The sequence below is a fragment of the Pleurodeles waltl genome, chromosome 9 (genome assembly GCF_031143425.1).
Source record: "Pleurodeles waltl isolate 20211129_DDA chromosome 9, aPleWal1.hap1.20221129, whole genome shotgun sequence".
NCBI lineage: Eukaryota > Metazoa > Chordata > Amphibia > Caudata > Salamandridae > Pleurodeles > Pleurodeles waltl.
Window position 1 is genome coordinate 1085609584 of NC_090448.1, and position 23671 is coordinate 1085633254.

Genomic DNA, 23671 nt, shown 5'->3' on the forward strand with positions numbered 1-23671 from the left:
GTGATGGAATAACTCCTATTTCATGGTGGGGCTTGCAAGCAAAGTTGATCCTCTAATCCTCCCTCCTTTTTACAATCAGTGTTGATAAAAGTACATCCACGTGTCACAGCATGAATCCGCTACTAGTAGGTAAGTATTTCTCCCTATCTTCATGAGTGGTTGAGCCGGGCCTTTTCCTCACTCGGTCCTCAGACCCCTGGGTACCTCTATGGATGACATCCAGGCTCAAGAGTTTTGCTGCACTGAAACGTCGTTTGCAAAACCCGTCTATATTACTCCCTGGTACTGTCCTGTGTAGTATGAGCCCCCAACATTGAGGAAGGCAGTTCAATTCTAGCTGAACCCCAGTTGGTCACCCTGCCTGTCCGCGCGGTTTGTTTTGATGCTATTATCTAGCAAGAAGACACCGTGAGCAGCAAGACTCCCCCGCCAACAAGATTCTGTTGGTTTGTTTTTTACAGAAGGGTGATGGTTGATCATGGTTTGATGCACAAGCAAGCTCGTCCACTGGCTTTTTACTTTGCATAATACAACCTTCTGTTGAAGGTGCCTTTGGCTTACATGGGAGTATCCACCTCCCTGTTAAGCCAGAATTATACAAGAAAAACTTGTAGAGGAGTCGGGGATTTGTATTTTATATATTGCAGTAGAGCCACTTTTAATATCAGTTTTATTGGTATTTAACGTACCCGTGCCATTTCACCATTTATACTAGCCTCACTCCTCCATCTGCATCATGCAACACATCCCCGGAATTCTTATTCCCTCTTCAGATTCTACTTTTCCTGCGACTAGGGTGTCTGTCAGGGGAAGGACATGAAGTCCCTTTGGGCACGAAATGCTAAGACAGTTCTGTTCCAGAAACTCAGGTACAGGTTGCCATCGTGTGTGATATTGTTTCTCATTGTCCTATATTTCACAAGCAGTTTGTCCATCCACAACAGACACCAGACTTTCTGTATCTTTAGGTTATGTTCTGGTTCTTCTTTTTCCCGTTCTGATGCTAACCGCGGAAAAGACATTGTTTTCCCTCTACTATTATAAAAAAGGGTATGAAGGTGCCCCTAACACTATCACCGATGGGTATCTGGCTAAGTCAGTGCCCATTATCCTGTGGATCCTATTCAAGGTGGCATTCAGGAGGTAGGTGGGACCATCCCACAGGATCTTTCCCCAATGCCCCCTCAGTCCTGTGTCTAGGGCCGTTGATGCAGCTTGTGGGGTCTGGGGTGCCATTTGTACAAAATCTTGTACAATGACTCCTTGCCATGTGCATGTTTTGTATAGCTATTGTGCCTCTGCCCTATCTCGTCCCTTTGGTCTCATCCAAAGTAATTGCTAGTTTTCTTTGGCATGGTTTATTAAATGGATGTGGTATGTTCTCCCCCAGGCAGATCGTATGTTCTCCCTAACTCCATCAGTATTTTATACATTGTAGAGAGGGCATATAATAGGAGTGTGTTGGTTTTAATCAGTTTTTCAAATGGGCCAGGTGTGTGAAAGTGCCTTCCCTAATTCTGATTGCATACCCCAATGCCTAATTCAAAAGATTTCTTCTTCTGAGAGCCTATATTCTTCCTTTACTTGCAGGAAACATTTGATTTGGCCTTTATATAAAAAGATCTATGAGTGTAACAGTCTCCTTTCCTCCAGTGTTTAAGATTTTGGTTTTTGAAAACTTATTAGCTTGTCTGCCTTAATCACTGCTCTCTGGGTAGTGTCCCCTCAAACGTGTTCAAACGTGTTCTATTAAAGATCTTGTTTGTTGAGCCTACAGTTTAGTTGCTAATATGTTACTTGCTTTTAATATGGTACTTGGCTCCTAATCAGTTCAAGAGATAGTGGGCTATGTCTAATTCTTTGGATCTGATTTGTGCTCTCAAGGCCATGACCATCCACAAAGCCTTTTAGGATAATGTAGCTTCGTTTGGTTTCTGCCTATTGCAGCTTTTGACAGAGATGGTTTCCTCGTTTATCCCATTGTCTCTTAATCTTAGCCTCTTCTGTGATAAATTCTCCACGCCCTTCAGCTTGTATTGCCTTCTTTGTTTTTTAAATCATTTATTACAAATGTGCCATTCCAAGATGGCTGACAGCCATTTTTGAACTGTAAATTAAGAATAAAATATGCACGGCATGATGTTAATATGGAAAGAACTGAATGGCCCGGTACCAGTATGCAGCACCCTGGCCCTCACATTTAAAAAAAAATTATTATTTAAGGCAGGGATGACAAACTGAGGGAGAGCTAGCAGACATGGCAGAAAAGGGAGTTTACATAAAAAATGTTGTTAAAGGCACATCTCTGGTTTTGGAGGTTTGCTCTTATCAAACAACAAAATAAGAATTCAAAGTGTCAGTAGGTCGCTCCTTTTCAGCCTATTTATTTTTGGCGAATCTGTGCAGCATCAGCAAAAAAAAAAATGAAAAAAGAGCGTGAATGAAACAATTGAAAACAATGCAATGACGTAGGCACGAATACGCGTCATGATGCTATAGTGGTGCGCCATGATGACATATGCATGCGCGAGCATCACCATGCATGACACAGCCGTATTGTTTATTTTTTATTTGCCGTTTAAACATAATGGATGCCACTGGGGCACTAAGTAAAAAAAAAAAAAAAGAGAGGTGTGGAAGTAATGGGGGTGATGGTGGAGAAGTAATAAACACAGGGGGAGCAATGGGGAATGGTGCCGGGAACAACTGAGTCACTTGAGCCATGGGGGAGTAAAAATACATTAAAAAAGCAAAACAAAAAGCCAGGGAGGCTGCAGGAAGGAATGGAGGAAGTGAAGGGGAAGGAGAGCAACATAGGGCGCACGGGTGAGGAGGTGGGAGTTTGTGAGGGAAGCAGCAAATGACGGAGAGAGCAAGAAATTCATGCACTCTCAAGGAGTGCTGAAAACAAATAGTTCCCTGAATGTTGGAAGTGGAAGGGTTGAAGCTATGCTCCAGTGGAGGGCCAAACACAAGAAGAGGAACGAAAGCCATTGAATAAGTAGCAAGTAAGTGACATTGACAAGAAAGTCAACCAGTGATAAGGAACAGGCTTACCCAGAGTTCATTGTAAGGTTTGATATTTTCCACAATAGGTGTTTTGGTAACAGACTGCTAAAACTTGTGTGTTGGCAAGACCGAAAAAATGCAAAGACAAATATGTTTCTACATAAATATTAAGAAACTCACAACTGTGTTCCCGGACAAAAGCATAGCACTAGGGGTGGCTCCGTTCCAGTGGTGAAAGAGCGTCCCCCTCACTCCCCGGCTAAGAGCCAGCAGCTGAAAAATAAAACGTGTTAACTATTGTTTTCTTTTTCAACTCCTGGCTCAGCCAGCATGTGCAGGGAGGGGTGTGCTGGCCATAGAAGGAGGGAGAGGGGAGGAGGAGTGGAGTCACTGAGTGCACATAAGTGCGCATATCAGTTTAGCCGGCCGTCTTAGGCCAACCAAACCGACATGCGCACTTAGGTTTCTCCAACCTGGCTGTGTTGCACAGCTGGGTTGGAGACACTGCACAGACTCCCATGCAGTGTCTGATCGGCAGACCAATCTGGTGCTGCTCTCATGCTAGGTTTAGCATGAGAGTAGTGCCAGGATTGCGTGGTGAGCCTGTGCTGGTGTCCCAGGGACTGCTGAGATACCATCAGAATAGAAGTGCGAGGCGGCCAGCAGCGTCGGGACAGGCCAGTTTATTTATTTTAACTTATTTTTTATTTGTTTTCACCCATCTGTCCCCAACAAACCACCCCCCCTGGAGATTTGTGGCAGCCACTACTGCATAGCGCTCTCATGGAGTCCTAAAACTGTAATAAAAAATAGTCCCCCATGTCAGCAGGGGAAGACTACAACCCAACCAATCAGAAACCATGTAAGTACCAATGCACTAAGTGACAGACCTATGCAAGAATAGAGAGGAGCGCCATTGAATAAGGAGCAGAGACTCAAGATAGACAGGAAAGCCATCCAGTCATTAGCAAGAGGTTTACCCAAAGCCCACTCTGTGTACTGTATTGCATGCATTAGGTCTCAACAGCAAACAGCTATTTGCAGTGAGACCTAAAAAGCTTTAGTACAAACAAACTCCTTTTAGCAAATGTAATACTAAGGATCCATTTCACCCTAGTAGCGAAGGGCACGCAGTAATAAATGTGTTTCCAGAGTCAATAGTTAAGGAACCACATAACTGGGAAAGTGGTTTGTCTGCAAGGAAAATATCGCTTGTGGAACTGCAGTGGTACACTGCACAGTTGCACATTCCTAACTATGTATAATGGGGAATACTCCTGAAAATCTGCCTCTCTCACAACTTTTCAGAATTGCACTTGAAATTTGTCATAGATTCAAATAAATGCGTTTACCAGGGAGTTTGCCATTGTGTTTAGAAATGTTATCAGTTTTTCAACTTTAGTCATATTCGGCCATATAGTATAATGTGCAGTTCTCTTCTGCGCCTTTCAGTACTTGTGGGTATCCAGTAACTCCGTGTCCACACTCCACAGCACAGTTCCCTGGCTTCCGCCCTTTCACTCCGCCAGCTCATGTTGAGTAAACGGAAGTGACGAGTCCCAGTTCACAAGGCAGTTACGTAACTTCCAGTACACCGTCCCCCCCGACTCTGCCCGGAATGCGTGCCTTTGGGATTATCTGCTTGAAATATTATCCGTCAGTCTGCAGACCCCTACTCTAGACATTTAAATCCTGTTTTCTACTCTTTTTAGGAGTGCAAACATCTCAGCGCCCTTGAGGTGTCTGGCCGCGTTCGTGTCATGGCCGTCAGTCCAGCCTGACGTCATAATTCTTAACTGGCATGCACTGCGCATTTAAACACGCTGCACTGCCCCGGCTGAACACTGCTTTGCATTTGTGTGTGTGTGTGTGTGTGGGGGGGGGGGGGGGGGCTGTGGGGGGGGGGGGGGCTGGGGGGGGGGGGGCTCGGGGGAGGGTCATGGTATTCAAGATCAGAGCATGTAAACGCACACACACTCGGAAGTTCAGTGAGAAAAGCGCTGAAAAGCATGAACGTGATCCATCTATGGTACCAGACTCCCTCAAGATGACCATGGTGCAAAAGTAGGGAAAATATTATTTTGCACTACTTGACTGCTGCAGTGCATGTTATGTATTGCAAAAAAAAAAAAAAAAATGGAGCAAATTTGCTGGGCTCTTTTTTCTAGTTTGTATACCTCAAGCAGTGGGACAAATAACGTTTAAAATCATAAGCCATGGAAATGAGTATACAGAAAATCGGTTTGCTTCATTTCGCTTGCCGAATACAACTTTATAGTAAGTTTGCTTATTTTTTTTAAACAACGGTTGCTCACAGATTTGTTGGTTTGTTTATTAAAAACGTTATTAGACCAGGCGCGGATGAGAAAAGGGGCAGCGCGGCGCATGGCCGGGGGGAGGGGAACAAAAACAAGCATTTACAATGCAACGGGTCTCGCGTTTGCTCATGTTAGTGCTGATCGTGTTGTAAACTCCTAATCCGACTTTTCACCTATCGGGCAAAAGTACATTTATGTACATAACCCGAAAAAGTGAAATTAACTATGTAAAGCGCTCGACTTCTGCCAAGCGAGATCGCGCTCCTAAATTAGAGAAAAAGAAGTCCACGAGCCCGATGGAAAACAGCGAGTCTCGCATGTTTTCTGTACTTGGTCGCTGCGCTCGAGGAGGGCTAGCCACCGGAAAAGGCATGACGTATGCGTGCCTTCGACTAATGAAAGCAAGCAGATTTTATTAGGCAAGCCCACGAACCAATAAAAAACACTGACGTGAAGTTGACAGGGCTCCGAGCCCTTTTCTAAATACTAAAGCGTCTCGCTGCGATACGCATGCGCGAGCGCATGCAATGCAGACTCGACCCTAAAAAGTAATAATAAAAAAAATTACCTTTCTCGCCACACCATTCCGATGCTCCTTTGGCTGCCAGAAGTAGCAGGCACAGGCTTCTGGCCTGCCCTGCCCTGCGGCAAATCCTAAGGCTGCTTTCATGCATGAAAGCGGGCGCTCCGAGGCAGAGTGGAAGTCTCTGCCTGCTCTCTCCAACCCAGCAACATAGTGCCGGGTTGGAGAGAGCCTGGTGCGTATGTGTCTTTGGCCGGCCCGAAACGGCCGGCCGTATATACATGCGCACTGAGGGGAGTGCTGTGCACTCCTATGTCGCTGTCACACCCTATGGCCCCTCCCCTTTTACAACAAAGCCATAATAAACAGTTTATTATGATTTTGTTGTAAAAGTTTTGCAGCTGCTGCTGCTTGCGGGTAGCAACACTCCTCTGACAGAGCAGAGGCACCTCCCCTGTATTAGACAGAAAATTATCTTCAAAGATGTGCCAACAATCCGATGCCCTGGCCTAGCCGGTCACTTGGTCTTGCCTTACCCTCTAAATAGTCCTGATAGCTTCTACAGTAACGGACATACATTTGACTTTTGAACATAATCTCATTCTTTTGAAGAAAATTTGTACATCTCCGCAGTGGCTTTTCTTTAAATCAGCCCATATATGGTTAATAGAGTTGATGATTAAAAAAGCAAACATTTAAGCAACTTTAAAATAGTTGTGTAAAGGCCACAGTTACTTGTGTTGTCTCGTCAGAAACTAAATGATCTGTTGAACAAATGATGTCTAGGAAGCAGCCTTTGATTTGTATGGCATCCTACGTTTGTAAAATGGGCCAAGCAGTTCTTTCTTCACGTGTGAGGTTCATCCCAGCCCCTCATGCTATATACTGTATGGTCATATTTTTTGCTGACCCTCTCTTGCATTGCTGCTGCATCCGTGTGTGAGTCTGTGTTCGTGATTTCTCTCTCCATGACACATGCACAGCTGTCCCTCATCAGGCCTCTCCCCCCCCTCCCCCCAAGTGCCCAATTCATCACAGCTTCCTCCAGCAGCCAAGTGTAACATAATTCTTCTGTGAACCCCAGAAAATATCCTATTTCCCACCATTCTCACACTCATAACTCTCTCAGATACAGTTCCACTTACCTGGACGGATACAAGGCTAAATGTGCAAAGCCTTTTTGTGGTCAGAAAGGGTCCGATTTGCAGAGTCGGGCCGTTTGTGACTGCAAAAACGCCTTTTTTATGTACAAAACTAAATTGTGATCGGTAACACATTACCAAATCACAATTCAGGTTTGCGACCAAATAACAGTTCGGTGTTTGAAAGGAGTGTGTGTGTGTAGGTTCCCCTTCTAAATATTGAATCGGATTGGTATATATTAATGTTTTTGCGACCGAATTCCAATTGCAAAACAATCTTTCACCACCTCTTCAGAGGACATGGTAAGCCATTCGCAAACGGTAAAGGGTCCCTAAGACACCCCTTTCACTTTGAGAACGTTGACACAATCATTTCCTAGTCTAAAAAAATTCAACTTACACTTTTTCTTTAAGGAAAACGAGTTGCATTTTTAAATAAATGCTTTATTTAAAATCAGTCACATGCATGGTGGTCTTGTAACATCAGCAGACCAATGTCTCTATGATGGCTGCGATTCCCAAAAGATCATAATTTGCTACCTACCTCATTCACGAGGTAGGTCGAATTACGATGAACTAGGAATCGGTAATTTGCGAACCGACTTATTAGTACATAGGTCAGTTCTCAAATTACCACACTGGTTGCAAAAAATACTACTCGCAAATTGCGACCAGTTCATAGTATATCTGGCCTACAGCTTTCACGGTGGAGCAGCAAAAACTATATGCCCTTCAGGTGATGCCTACCTTAATTACAGATAAGCAGGAAATATTATAAAAGAATCAAGCATTTCTTCTCATATCATATTTATTTATGATGTGAAACATTCCCAGCTAAAATCAAACTTTTATGGACTGTTTGCACTTCTAGGGGATCATATGTTCTAGAACTGACGTGCCGGATTCCGTTAGGTCATTTCATGAAGATATTAGTCTGATTATCAATGGTGAAAAATTGTGTCTGCATGTTTGAGCCCTCCTCACTTTTTGTTCCACAAAACAATTTGTGTCAAGTCTCTCATTCCATTAGTAGTGCACAATTGAAGCTTATTTTCACAGTTTATCATCTTTGTCAAGTCTAGTGCACACTCCATGTTCATTTGATGTGTAAAGAGCTAACCACTGTTGAGCACAGAGTACTGATGATCCCACAGTGATCATTGAGTATACTTGAATCCAAGAAAAGTATCTGGAGATGGAGGAAATTTGTTGGCGATCATCAGTGTTTCATGGCTGAAAGTTAAGATTTTTCTGACAATGATTATGTCAAAATACGCGTTAGACCCAGAAATGGTGGTCCAGTAAGCAAACACCATTGCTCCACCATACATTTCCTCTAATCACTCTGAGCTACATGCACCACTTCCAGAATTTGCTAAGTATTTCCGCTTGCTCATGTTGATTCCAACTCCTCAGTGTCAAGGCTGATCCAGCATTGATTGCAATTAGTTAACAAATTAAATCCCACCCACAGGTCTTGGGTTGTCTTAGAACACACTCTAAGCAATTCATCCCTCTTTTTTACCATGCTCGTCAGAAGTTGTTTGCTTATGTGTTCATTTTGTTAAATCCCTTTCCTGCTTTTTTGTTTTCAGTTTGCATTTTTATTTTCCTATTTTGAAAACGATGTAAACATTGTTAATATTAGGAATTTAAAATGTAAAATAATTGTTTAGAATTGTTGGCTATGTGAATATGCAAATCAGCAAAAAGGCATTTGGTAAACCCTTTTCACGTCAATTGAATTATGTTTAATTGCACAGTTGTAAAAAAAGGTCTTCATTCAGTGTGTATGGAACAAGAAATGAAAGTAACAATTACAGCATAATTGAATTACTTGACTATCTTGGCCTTGCTACAGAATAATAAATTCAATGGAACTTTGTTGCAAATCCTGTGATACCTGTATGACATGTGGACTAATGGTCTGTCTGATATCCTTCACAGGTGTGAGCTTGCGGAGTCGTACCAAGGGACGCCTTCCTGTTCCCATGGTCATCCTACCATTTATGAAGTATGGTGACCTTCACACCTACATGCTCATGTCTCGGATAGGAGAAGAACCTTTTGTAAGTCAGTTTACTGCTAGCCTGCCTTAGAGTGTAATTTATGCATTAGTCTAAGGTCATATGAGTGTACACTAAAAAACTAAGTTACAGAGTCATGGACAAGATGTAGTAGGCATTTTAACAATTGCCTTTTCGACAATTTCAGCTGTTAAAATGCCTTTTCCCATGTACTAGTCCCATTTTAGGAGCTGGACTCCTAAAATGCGATTCTGAATGGATACCAATTCTGTATCTGGAAGGGACGCGTTGTAGGCATGATTTGCAAATACTGAATCAGTATATTATGAATCAGTGTTTCATGACCGAAATGTGGTTGCAAAACATTGAAAAAGGAAGTGGTAACCCATTCTCAAAAGGGGAAGGAGTCTTCTTGCCCTTTGTGAATATAAAAAAATAAAGGTTTGTTTAAGAATAGGCATTAGTCCTGGAAACTGTTGCTGGTTCTTAAACAAACATTAAAAACAGAAAATATTTTTTTAACTGCAGCCTCATTTCATTTACGGAAAATAGGCTACATAAAAAAATTACTCTATTTAAAATCAGTCAGACATTCTGCCTGTTGATCCTCGCAGGCCACCATACCTGTAATTGTAGCCTATCGACTCGGGTCGCAGTTTGCGACCTACCGGATGCATGTTATTCACGTAGGTTGTAATGCGACTGAATCCTGTTCTGTTTTGTAAGAACATTCCTAAAGGTACCTAGGTCGGTTTGTAGAAATATGTACTGGCCTAAAAAATCCTGGCTGCGAATTTCCACCAGTATTTTGCAACCTGTAAATCGGACTCCTGGACTTATTCTTTTCAAAAGCTGGTTGGCAGCTTTCATATGTTATATTGTAGTTCACAGATGTACAACGTGGGTTCAGAAATACTGGATCATTACCAGATTTTCAGGGTCATCACTGGCAATGTAAACGTTCTCCATTTAGAGCTTATGTAGATAGCCTGAAAATCAGGCATGGATTCAGAACTTTTGGAACTACCTCTGACACCAGTGGTGTATATGTTGTTTGCTTTTACCAAAACAAAAAGTTGTTGTGGCGTTGGTAAAGTTCAAGAGAGTGGAGTGCTTCGGTTGACTGAAAGTGTAATTGACTTTGAAAGTTCTTGGAAGGGAGACCCACAATTTCACTGCTAGAAATTAGAAAGCCCTTCCACCGACCCTGACTGAAGCAGAAGGGATGAATTGTCACTAACTTTCGGCATGAGGATTCAAGTCTGAGTAGATTGTATTTTCAAAAAGGAAGGGCCAGTAGGCTCTGCGACACACAGAGACGTAAACATGATCATCTTCTGAACTGGCAGTCGGTGTAGCTGATTCAAGGCCAGAGCATTCGGATAGATTTTGTTAATTTTCAATGCAGTTACCCAGTGGGATTCTGTGTATGTTGGAACTAACCAAGAGCATAGTAAGAGAGGTCAAGGGCAGTAGTGGTGGGATCTGTTTTACTTGTATTTTAGATAACCACAAACAAAGGAGAGATCCACACCTGAGCCCTTAAAGACTCACCCCCCTTTGGAGTAAAACATAGTGTCTTTAATTATCAGTCTGTTTTAACTTGTTGACGTTTTGGCAAGTTATCTATTTTCCTTTTCTTACCCACTTTTCTTTTCTGGATAACTGGGCTGCATCGATTCCCCTGCAGCATGTCAGTTGAGCTGTTCTAAACTGATACTGCACAGTGTTAAATATGTGTGTGCGAAACCCTTTTGAATTAAAAAAGTGTTTCATACTACTGGGCGAGTGTAATTTGCGGTGCATTTCATTTAATAAAAATATGTAGACCTGTGTGACTGCCTAATGCATTATGGGTGTTGTAGTCTTGTTTTGCTTTCATTGAACTAATTAACTAACACACTTGAAATCAGTGGTTTGTAGACAGGGCTTCCAGAACTGGAATCGGTGTCTGCAACGACCTGGAGAGACGTGGTCACTGTTGTCTCAGCTGTTATATCAGCCTGTAGAAAATACCAACTATTTGTTATCGTTCATTGGCCCCATAAGGCCAGGGCCTGCACAAACATAAAGCCCACAAATACTCATCCACTTATCAGTGACATGTAGAATTCTTCAATCATCACCTATTTCCTTAGCTTTGACAGGACCAATGCACCTGGAGTCACTGTGCAAAAAATACATACTTTAAACTGTTAATAATTGAATACATTTAAATTTATCTTAGATACTGGGTGGTAATTTCAGGTAATCAGCCCCATTCTCTTTTGGCATGTGCAAAGCAAAAACGTGCTTTTTACATATTGACACTGGTTTACATTCATTGGTAAAGTTTGATTAAAGCGCTGGAGTGTTGGTGCTCCTTTAAAGACATTGGCTTGCAGATGGCCATAGTGGCTGGTACAGGCCCTCAGCGCTAGCATTCCAGTGTTGGCTTTTTGTTCCTTCCTGTTTAGAACATTCTTCCTTCACGGTGTGAAATCTTCTAATAGCTTTCATAGTCCCAAATTCTCTGATTATATCAGCTCTCAAAGACCCTCTTCTTCATTATAGTTCCCTCCTCTGTATCCCATGTTTGTAAGAGAGAGAGGGGTCTTTAACCAGTATATATCTCGTCAGCAGCCAATAATGCCGTATTGTATATATTTTGCAGGAAATTCCTGGGGTGATAAACATCAAATTTCCTTTCTCAAAGCCTTAATCTAGGTTCTACTTCCGTAGTCAGGCTGGTGAGGGCTAGCCAATTAGAACCTCAAGCTTCTCTTTCAAATGGAGATGCAACAGTTGGGAAGTCTCTGTCAATTTACACTGTTTGCTCCAGTGGAATATAAATTAATTTACACAGAGTAGAACAAATTAATGGCATGAGTAACACATTGTTGCAAGGTCTGCCTTGTACACTTGTGGTGGGGACTAGAGACCCTATGCCTGTGCACTGGATTAGATACTGAAATATGCCCATGATATGATGCTGAAAAGCATGTTTAAAAATACTTATTTTAAGGGGGCGTGGCTTCGGGCGTCAAGATGTGGCTGCACTTTGAAAGTGCTCTGGACCCCTCCGTCATCCGCCCTAAGTAATTGCCGTACCTAGACAACCTTCGAGGGCCGCGATCCTCCCTGTGGATGCCCCGACCGGCGCTGAATGAGACGCGGCGTTTGAGGCATCTGTAACGGCCGCGGAGTGACTGTATTCCCGTGGGGCGTCCCGGCCGCAGGGCCGGCATGGCGGCAAGAGGAGGCCTGGGAGATTGAGGGGCGCTCCCCCGCCGGGGACGCCGAGTGCAGAACAGCGCCAAAGCGAGGGGCGCGCGGGGCCTCTCTGCCGGCGCGCTCCAACAGAACGCGGTGAGAGAGGACGCGAGCGGAGGGATCCCCGGACCGGGCCCCGCAGGGTGGGGCCAACACCTGGCGACCCAGAGGCGGACGGCGGCGCCACTACACTGAGAGCAGCCTCGGCTCGCGAGGGGTTCTCCGGCCCATCTGGGGCCCGCGGCGTGACGCCATCGGGCGGCCCCGGTTGGGGGGCGCGCCGGCCCACGCGATGTGGCCCCGGGACGTGGGCCTGGTGGGGGAGCCCCGACGCACACGAGAGGAGGCAGGGGCCGGGTAGACCCCGCGGGACACTGGAGGAAGGGGAGGCAATCAGCCGCCCCCAGAAACAACAACGCGAGGCTCCCTGCAGGTGGGGTACCCAGGGGAGAGACGCCCATCTCCTGGATTGGACTCGGCGGGCTTCGGCTGTGGGGCCCCTGGGGCTGTGGCCTCTTTCTACTGGGGCCGCCATACGTGGGACTACTGGGGGTCCCCCCCCTTGGGTTGCAGAAAGATATCAGGGCAGTAGAGATAGGTGACGAAGGGGCGACCTGCCCTGGCGCAGAAGGGAGAACGAAGTCACCTGCCTGAACCTGGGGGCCAGGCTTGTGGATTGCTGGCCCGGATTCTTGGCTGGGCCCAGTCTCAGAGTGAAAGGGTTTGATAGCCCCTATTGAATCCGGGGTTTTGGCCCGAGACGGACTGAGGTGGACTTCTTGGGCTGAATGCGAGACCCGTTTCACACCCTGATCTTACCTCTGGGAGAGTGAGTGACCCCGGGGCCCGCCGCCCCCCCGGGTGACGGCGGAGCGGTGTGTCTCGTTGCTCTACCTGGCACCCCCTGCCCGGGTGGTCTGAACAGTTGCCCTCCTGGCCCAACTGAGGCCCTGGAAATCAGGGGAGAAAGAACTTCAGGAGCGGAACCACGCGAGGCGCCGGTGCGGCGCTGGCCCCCTCCTCCCCCCGTTGAGCCATGGGTGAAGATAAAGCATCAAAACATCTATCAACATCCCAACCAAAGATTGACCAGTTCACAGCACGGGCCACCACGCGGAGCGGCGGAGATGCCCCCGTTGGGGACCCCGCCTCGCCAGGCGGGGTAAACGCCATCCTACAAGCGATTCTGACCTCGCAACTCGCCGTCGAGACTAAAATTTGTGAGGTCAGAGAGGACGTGGCCTCATTAGACAGGACCTCAGGAACGCTGTGGGTCGCATCACCACTGTGGAGGCCCGTGTTTCGCAGACTGAAGACGACATGGCCGACTTCCGGACTAAAGTAACCCAGCTGCTGTCCCGCACTGGAGAACTGCACCGACGTGCAGAAGACGCGGAAAATCGCACCCGCCGCAACAACCTCCGATTCATAGGATTTCCAGAAGGTGCTGAAGAAAACAAAACATCAGAGTTCTTGGAACAATGGATCAAAACCTGGATGCCGGAGCACGTACTTTCACAATGGTTCGCCATCGAACGGGCCCAAAGTGATTGGCCCCACGACCTCCTCCTGGAGGCCCCAGAAGACCTATTATCGCGCGTTTTTTTAATTTTAAAGACCTGGACAACATCCTGAAAGAGGCCAGACGCATTACCAACCTCTGCTGGAAGAATGATAAGATCTTAGTATTTCCTGACTACACCAGAGAGGTCCAGGCCAGTCGCCGGTCCTTTGAGCAAGTCAAACAGAAGCTAGGGGCGATGCAACTTTCATACATGCTCCTCTTTCCTGCATGCCTAAAGGTCATCATGCCCTGCAAAACATTCTTCTTCGACTCGCCTGAGGAGGCATGGGACTGGTTGACGGAGGAGGGGGTCGGGAGCCGGAGGGGCCCGCCGGGGACGGGCGCTGCTGCCCGGGAGGACCCTGGTCCCCGACTGGCCCTGCGGAGAGGTCGCAAGCGTGCCAGGTCCAGAAAGAAAACGGTCAAATAATCTGTCTGCATGGAGGGGTCCATCACTTCGATATAGTAACAATCCAACTGGCTGCGTTACCCAGGTTGGGTAGTTTGGCGACAGATGCTTCCAGGGTTGAAGTATGGGGTGGGGGGGAGTTGGGGGGTGTGAAGTTAACAAAGAGACTTAGAGAGATTATTTTATTAAGTTTCCTTTTGCATGTTGTTGCTATTGTTTTTGCTTTTTCTGTTATTTTTTTGCGTGGGACAACCGACCAAGGACCCCTTACCGGGTTCCCAATTCCCTGATGTGTTGGCAGAATGGAGAAGTGGCCTACACTAACCCAAGTACTGTTGTGGAACGTTAATGGTCTGCTGGACAAAATTAAGAGGTTTAGCACTCTCCGTAGATATGCCCCGTCAGTGGTCCTGCTGCAGGAGACGCACCTCCTTGGCACTCACTGCCCCATGCTGGCGAGGGGGGGTTATGATCAAGCCTACCATTCAGGCTTCACACGCGGATCAAGGGGGGGTGGCCATTCTTCTCCACCGTTCATTGCCCATAGTTGTCACTTCTACGAAATCTGACCCACAAGGGAGATTCGTGGCGGTGTCCGGACTGCTTCACGGATCTCCCTGCAATTTTGTTTGCGCTTATGCGCCCCTGGCCGGTTTAGACAGATTCCTCCGGGAGCTCCGCCCAGTTCTGGCGAACCTCCCCCAGGGTGCCACCCTTGTGGGTGGAGACTTTAACTCCGTCCTGGACCCTTCAGTGGATGTCTCAGGGAAGGTCTCGGCCTTTTCGAACCGCAAAGGCAACCGCCCTGCGGGGATGGACAGAAATGCTTAGTATGTGCGATGTATGGATAAGTTGGTACCCAAGAATGAAGCAGTATACGCACACCTTGGCGGCTCACCATTCACAGGGTAGAATAGATCTTGTATTTATGCCGGCCCAAGATGTGCTTAGCGTCACGGGCACAGAGATTTTACCCCGAGGGGTCTCCGACCACTCGCCTGTCCGTGTCAGATTGGGAGGGCTAGACCCGACCCGACGCCCAACGTGGTGCCTGAATGCCTGGTACCTACAAGAGGACGTATATACCCAGGAAATCAGAGAACACCTCTCCCAATATTATGAACATAACGTGGGTTCTGTGCAATCCCCGGGCACGATATGGGCGCGGGCAAGGCCACCCTTCGGGGATATGCCACACATCTTGTACGTATCCGGGAACGCGCCCGTGACGAACAGTTATCGGCCTTGGAAGCCAGGGCATTACGACTCGAACGCTAGGGCTCAGGAGCTTTGCATGCTTCCACACTGAGACCACTCACCAAGATTAGGGAAGAGCTCAAACACCTAGCACTTGAATCTGCAAAACATATTTGGAGAGCGAAGGCTGCCCGTATATATGGCTGGGGAGACAAGAACGGGAAGCTCATACACTGGCTGGCCGCAAGACCCCTAGCCGACAGGGTCATCCCAGAAATCTTGGACGAGTCAGGGACACTGGTCAGATCCCCAAAAGACATCGCACAGGCATTTTCCGCATACTATGCACAACTGTACGCAGAACGTCCCAGACCCGTGGCAGAGAGGGACTCTCCCCTTCTGATGGATGTCGTGCTTCCTCGGATTTCTCAGGGAGCTAAAGAGGTCTTAGACGCAGACTTGACCCCTGCAGAGATAGCAGAGGCAATAATTATCCTCAAGCAAGACCCCTGGCCCAGACGGCTTCCCGTCAGAACTTTACCGTCTATGTAGCGACAAATTATGCCCCCACCTCCTCAGCATGTATGAGGAGGCTGAAAGGGTGGGCCACTTCCCACCTGGGATTGACCAAGCCACCATTGTGGTAATTCCAAAGACTCGGCCTCGGTCTCGCGACTGCTCGGCATACCGGCCCATTTCCCTACTCAACACTGAAATCAAAGTGCTGGCAATAGTACTCACCACTAGTCTGAAGCCTGTTCTCTCTTCGTTAATACACTCTGACCAATGTGGGTTCATGCCTTCCCGAGGCACGAGACACTGCATTAGGCGACTGCACTCAGCTCTGGCACGCCGTGGAGTCCTGCCTCGGTCACCGCTGGCCCTTTGATTTTGAAAAGGCCTTCGATACAGTGGACTGGTCCTACCTGGAACAAGTCCTCCGACGTAACGGGATTGGACCAAAGTTCCGAGGTCTCGTCAAATTACTCTACTCCAACCCGTCGGCCCGTGTCCAGGTGAACGGAGTGGTCTCCGACTTACTCCCCATTCGTCGCTGTACTCTCCAGGGCTGCCCCCTGTCCCCGCTGCTCTTTGCTCTTGTGATAGAACCCCTGGCGAAGCTGTTGCGAGAAGATCCCCTGATGGAGGGTTGGGCATGGCCAAAGGGCCCTGAAGACAGAGTGGCACTATATGCAGACGACGTGCTCGTCTATGTCTCAAACCCGGCCACAAGCGGTCCCCGGATCCTGGAACTCTTGGACCTTTTCTCTCAGCCCTCGGGTCTGACACTGAACCCCAGTGAGTCTCTCCTGATTCCCTTACACCCTTCCAGAGAGTGCATCGATTGGCAAAGTGATATCCCGATCCGTAAGAACAACTTCAAATATTTAGGCATACACATAGCCTTGCTGCCCGAACAGGCATGGGAACTAAACATCATGCCGCTCACCAAAAAAGTTAGAGCTGATCTCCAGAGATGGACGAGCCTGCCCCTCAATCTGTTGGGAAGAATAGCTTCTGCAAAATGATGATACTCCCCAGATTCCTATACCTCCTACAGAACTTTCCACACCCAATCCCCCGAAAGTGGTTTGCCGAGGCTGACACAGTGGCTCGTCGGTTTCTGTGGCACGGCTCCCGACCTAGACTGGCCTTAGCCACATGCCAAAGGGACACCTATGAGGGAGGGCTAAGCATGTCAAATATATACCTCTACTACCTAGCCTCGCACCTCCTTGTGATCAACGACTGGTTGGGAGGAGGCTGGTCCGACCCTGCCTATAGATGTGAACTTCAGTCACTTGGTCACTCTGGGATCTTTGACGCCCTATATGGGGGTGGTGTACCCCGCGACACTCCAGATGTCACGAAGATAGTACTGTTGGGTTGGCGCGCAGCCCAAAAGGTGACGGGTTGGTGGGGACTCCTTACCCAGCAGACTCCCTTGTGGAGGGGGACCCACCTGAGTGAGGTCTCAAAATTAGAGGGATTCCGAAAGTGGGACATAATAGGGATATCTACCCTTGGGGACATCTGGGGGGATTCAAACATAAGATCCTTCGCAGAACTCCGGGAATCATACTTTCTAAATAACACTCAATTCCACAAATACATACAGCTAAGACATGCACTCTCGGTACATGTCAAACCAGGGGAAACCATCCCAGAACATAGCCCTATGGAGGCGAGAACCCTGATAGGAGACCTAGGTAGTGGAGGGATCTCCCAGTTTTACCGTGCCTTACTCGCCAACACAGCCCCCCCTCTTACGGGTCTTCGGCGGAGATGGGAGGAATGGGTGGGCCCGATTGAGGACTCAGACTGGACAGACACATTGATGGCCCCTAAGACACTAGCGATATCGTCCCGATTTCGAGCACTCCAGGCATTCTTCCTACACACAGCTTACCTCTCGCCTGTGAGGCTCTTCAGGGCGGGCCTACGACACACCTCCGCCTGCCCCCGATGCTCCATCCCCGACGCTGACTTCTTCCACATGGTTTGGGACTGTCCCGTCATATCGACATACTGGAGGACAATAATGAGACAGATCTCTGGGGTTCTACAGACGGAAGTGGAGGCAGCCCCACTCCCACTCCTTCTGGGGGCCATGAGGGATCTGGACTTAGGGAGAGCGGACCGTAGCTTTGTGGGTGTGGCGTGTCTGGTGGCAAAGAGGGACATCCTGACGGACTGGAAGGAAAACACTGTCCAAATGGAAGAGAGGGGTTGACTGGTGTGCGATGTGTGAGAAACCATATATGAGGCCAGAGGATGCCCAAACAAATATAACAAGATATGGGGGAGGTGGGAGGGCACGTGGGAGGCAGAGACCGCTGCAGTGGGGGGTTCACCTCAGATGGGTCCACGCAGAGGGGGCGACCCCCAGACAGGGGCTCCCTCCGACCCCCTCTATCTCACTTGATGATAACCCATGGGTCGGGCGGAGCTTTCCAAACTCAACACCACAAGACACATTGGTCCACGCATACCTTGCATCCACAAAATTTAAACCCGAAAGAATTAGGTCTCTGGTCATACCTCGGTTGTCCCAATCACTATTATATCTTATGCTCCTCACATTTTATAATTCGTACTTGACACTTTTTCATTATATATTGTTTTATTTTAGGTTTTATTGTTTAGTGTCAAAGAAGGAGATCATATCACAATGCTTATATCAATTGTACGTTTCATTTTCCGTTACTTTGGTTTGGTGGTTATGCATATTTAGGTTTTGTACCTCTTTGAAATCAATAAAAATATCTTTATAAAAAATATATATATATATTTTAAAAAAGTATTTCTACAGAAGAAACTAAAAACCAAAAACAAGACTTATGAACACATAATTATAACACAAGGTTAAAAAGTTAGAGGATTAAGTACATCAATATTAATCAATAATCATTAAAAGTATTTACAACAACTATTAGCAACTAAATTACAATACAACAAAAGATCCAAAAATGTCATCAGGCGATAGCAGACATGCACAATAAATAAAGAGCTTCCTTGTGCCTTCCACTAAAATATTTAGAAATGACTGGCAAATTAATTTTGTTTGTAGATGTAGGAGACCCAGGCAGAAAACTAAAACTTGATTCAGGTCCTGTTTCTTGGCACTACAATGTTGACAACCTGGATGAAAATAGGTCCCCTCGGTTTTAATCCATGTATTATCCCCAATCAATATTTGACCAAGCTTTAATTCAGTAAAAAATGGTTTGTCCAGAGAGACATCTATTAGCCTTCAGGTAAAATTGCATCACACCACGCCTTGCAAACGAATAGCTCAATTACAAGCTTTTTGTCTTTAAGCAATGGTTATGATCAAACTGATTTTTTTTCTTTGCAACCGTTTTTAAACAAGACTTAGAAATATTACTATTCCTTCATGATAGCACCTCTTCTCAGTTCAAATCTATCTGGTTCAAGCCGTAGGAATAAATATTACGAAATATTTAAGTCCCCTTCCTATCCTTTGAAAGTTCTCTCCATATGGTCTTCTTCAACAAATTGTCCAGGCTGCAAAACAGTTGATAGAAATGGAAAATAACCTTGCAGGAATGGTCAATAATTCATCCCTGTCACACTCAGCTGGAGATGAATCATTTCATCGAGCTGTAATTGCTGAAGCTGAGGTATTGCCTACACAAGTCAGATTCAATCTGAGGCACATTAATAAGAGAGGACATTGATCTTGCCTCTATACCGTGCAGAGTGCTACGTACGTCTTTAAAAGTGATTGCGCATCTTTCTCACCCTGTACGTTAAAATAATTGCAGAAGGCCAATGCCAGTAGACTTCGTTTTGAAGAACTACAATTTATCTTGGTAAGCCCCAAAAAAGTTAGAACTGATTTCTGGAACTGAGCTAGCAATTTTAGTAAAGCCCCCTGTAAGTTATGCAGCAAGAGCACAAAATTAATTGTGGGGCTGCGATAGAAATTACACAGTAAGAACTCATCGTAAAGGGCGTCTGGTCCCATCCCAAGGAACAATAGACAACCATTGTGTGTGGTAAAATAGCTAACAGTTGTGTGTCTTTCCCACTAAAGGAGGATCTCAGTGTAACGAATGACCCTTTGGCGGCTTATAGCTGAAGGAGTGGCGGGGAACAGTAGACTAGATAATAATATACCGACTTTGTTTCACTATTACTCTGTTACTTCTTTTGATGTCTTCACAGCTCTACCACTTAAATTGAGAATAATTTTGTAACCATTAGCCTTGAAAAAGTCACCAGGATGACAGAACACGTGTTGGCTGTAGATGTCAAAACATATGCCACGTGAAGAACGGGAACTTCTGCATGTCAATAAACGAGCTGAATTTGTCATGTCTTCTACAGACCCTTATTTTTGAGGGATTACAACAATTGTGGACTTATTTTGAGTGCTGTGATATCTTTTTGTTTGTGTGTGTACAGTGAACCCGCTTCCGCCATCACTCTTTATGCCTTGTGGTAGTAGGGCACATTATGCCAAGAAGCACCACCCAAACCTATTGGTTCAGAACTAATTTACCCACGTATACTAGGTACACTTCGAGGTGCGATCGATGACACCACTACTATCCCTTATTGGCGAATATTTAGTTTTGGCTCCACGTTCTTAGGAGATAGTGCTCCTGCAAACATCACACACCCTTTTCCTAAATTTCTTAGTATGTTCATCACTGCTGACCAACCAGTGTTCACACTAATGCGAGGAGTGCAAAACAATCTACAATTCTACATTGGCTTATTATGGTGGTGGCCCAAGCCATTTCCTTCACATTTTTGCAGTTCCCAATGTGCGGTCAACAGAGCATACCTTCATCTAGGTGTGCTGCTGCTGTGTTTGTGTCGGGATGACACTGTTAAATCCAGCACCATCATAATGGAACCCCATGTTAACACATTTTATGAACCTTAAAAATGGTTCCGCAGACTTGTATTTTGAATGGGTGCACAGTTTTAGTAGCGGTGTCTGACTTAAGTCGAGGATGCGCGAATCTATAACAGATTGTCATGATATTTTCGTAAGACAGATTCACACTAGAAATATTCTAGATTGAACTATTTACAAAGTTGTGTTGTTCTGGAAAACTGACCTTGATCTCACTATAGTGGACCTAGAATGGACCCACCTGGTTCCTAACATCTAAAAGTTGATCAAAGAGTACACTGATCTCTTTGGGAGTTTCTTTTGTAACTCTTCCTCAAGTCTGTTTTTTTTTTTCCCCCCTTTAGACGGTGCCCATCCAGACTCTGATCAGGTTCATGGTTGAGATCTCAAGTGGAATGGAGTACCTGAGCTCAAAAAACTTCATACACCGAGACCTGGCCTCACGCAACTGCATGTAAGTCTGTTCGGTACTGATGGTGGTGGGAGTGACGCAAATAAAAGCGGAATTAATAATATTGTGTATTGTTGATGAGTCAATACTGAAGTTACCTTTCTTTTTTAACACTTGCCTCTGTTTGTATGAGACTTTCATCGTCAATCTATACAGAGTTCAGTAGTATTTCACAAGTGTGATGCGATGTCCAGTGCATCATTCTAAAATATGGGGATAACTGCAGTGTTTTTGGTCAGTGTTTACATGAACCAAATGTTGTATGGAGAATAAGGCACGGTGAGGACTGTGCCATTTATAAATCATAGATGAAACAATGTTACATTTAAGGAACAGTATGTATTAACTACCTATTCATAGTATGACAGCTATGAATGTAAGCTGCTCCATAAATAAATACACCAGATTGCTAGTAATTCAGGTGCATATACACAATCTAATTACTATTCATGACTTTTACAACTCTGTGTTGTACTTGTCTCTTTCATGATAAGCACAAACCTGGCTTGCTCACGACTGGGTCTTGTCCCCATGCCCTCTGTGCTGTCTCGCCATCAGGTCTTTTTCACTGTATCCCTAACCAGTTTCTTGGTAGGGTTTCCCATTTCCTTCTACTGTATTCCATGCCCAGTGGAGACTTGCTAGGAGTACAAGTGGAACATCTGCCTTGATTTTAGCTTGTTCTCCGCTCCTCCATCTCTCTGAGGCTGTGGTGTGGCCGCCTTGGTATTGGCATGTTTGTCTCCTATTTTCCTATTTCCTCTTCTTGAGGTAGTGGAGAACCTCTTTTGGTGCTGACACGTTCTCCTCCATCCCTCTGTGGTGCCTTGGTGCTGGCATGCTCTCTACTCTTCCATCTTTCTGCTGTAATGGAGTGGCTGCCTTTGTGTTAGCGTGTTATTCACCCCTCTCCATCCGTCTCAGGCAGTGCAGTGGCTGCTTTGGTGTTAGCGTTTTCTCCGTTCCCTCGAACTCTCAGGCTATGAATTCCCTGCCTTGGCGTTGTCTTATTCTTCACCGTCCTTGTTTCGGAGGAATTGGAAACTTGCATTGGTGGTGACATGTTCCCTACCCTGTTCATACTTCGTCACATTGAGTGATGTACATGTCTATCTCTTTCACTAATTGTTTGTGTCCACTGTTATAGTAGCTGTTTTAAAAGAATGTCTTCTTGAGCCATAGCATATTACTTACAAGTTGTATAATGCACAGAAGCTCTGTGCTTTTGTGCAAGCTGTTTTCATTTGAGATGTTTGTGTGGGCTGCCACATGTGGGCCAAGAGCTATGAACCAAGATGCGATTTGAAAGGGCATAGCATTTTGAGGGTTGTGTACCAAAGTACAGTTTTAATGAATAGTACTCTATGACAAAGTACATCTGGTGTGTCTTTTGGTGCCCTTGTTGTTCTGTTGCTCACGTGGAAAGTGGTTTCTTATTTTGTCTCTTTCAAGTTCTGCCTATCTGCTTGGAATCCAGTTTACTGTTGCCATGTTTCCTTGTAAAAGAAGGAGCGATGTTGTGTCCTGTGTCACATCATGTAGTGTGCATGTGAATGTGGTTCATGCATGTCTGGGTTTTCTTGCTCTATTGTAGAAGTTGTGATGCATGTAGTGTCCTAAGGTTGGGAGTGCTTGACCTAACAGATGGGCCCTTTAAATTTGAGGGGCTGAGTAGAGACTGATATCCTCTTGAATGTGCAAAGTGAGGTTTTCTGTATGACTCATGGCTATCTGGACACAGGAGACCAGTTAACCAATACTCACCTGTCATACACTGCAGGCTTTGTAATTGTAAATAGCTTTTATATAGTGCTTATTAGCCCTGCGAACACCTCAGGATCTCCTTAGAATTTGTGTGCCAGCTGGGATACCTAAATGCCATGTTTTTAGCACAGCAAATAGCACAATAATGCTTGGTAAAATGCTTGAATTCATCTCAGCTGCTGGTAATTACCCTGAGCTGCTTACCATTACATACATTGTTGACTCACATGTGTGATTACAAACAGGTGCCTCCTTCTTCACTCCCAGGGCCTAGAGCAGTTGTATGAAGTCACACAGAGTGGGATCTCAGCAGGAGAAATAGAATGAGTGAGCCATACGCACTTTTACGGAACTGTGGGTCATCGAGAGGAGGCGTGGAACAATCTATTGAAGGAGTGCAGCTCTGGGGATGTGGTTCCTACCAACTGTTGCACCTCTTTTCACCAAGAGGAAAGACCATAAATGGCTCTTGCTTAACACTTCCTGGTGTTACCTGTGTCAAAAGGGTGCTTTGTTAGGCTGAACATAATTGTGCACTGGAAGCGTGTGGCCCGGTCGGTAGGGTTTACACTAACCAAGGGCCTAACTAACTATATGTTGGTCAAAGCGGTACCCCAGGTGGG

At 45.9% G+C, this 23671-nt stretch overlaps 1 protein-coding gene across 1 annotated transcript in view; it reads left to right on the forward strand.

Annotated features, from left to right (window-relative positions):
• TYRO3 (TYRO3 protein tyrosine kinase) overlaps positions 1-23671 on the forward strand; it is a 364403-nt gene that overhangs the window by 272599 nt on the left and 68133 nt on the right. The window contains exons 15-16 of the mRNA XM_069208762.1: positions 8940-9061; positions 21178-21287. Of these exons, the coding sequence (XP_069064863.1) occupies positions 8940-9061; positions 21178-21287 (232 nt within the window). The remainder of the gene's footprint in view (positions 1-8939; positions 9062-21177; positions 21288-23671) is intronic.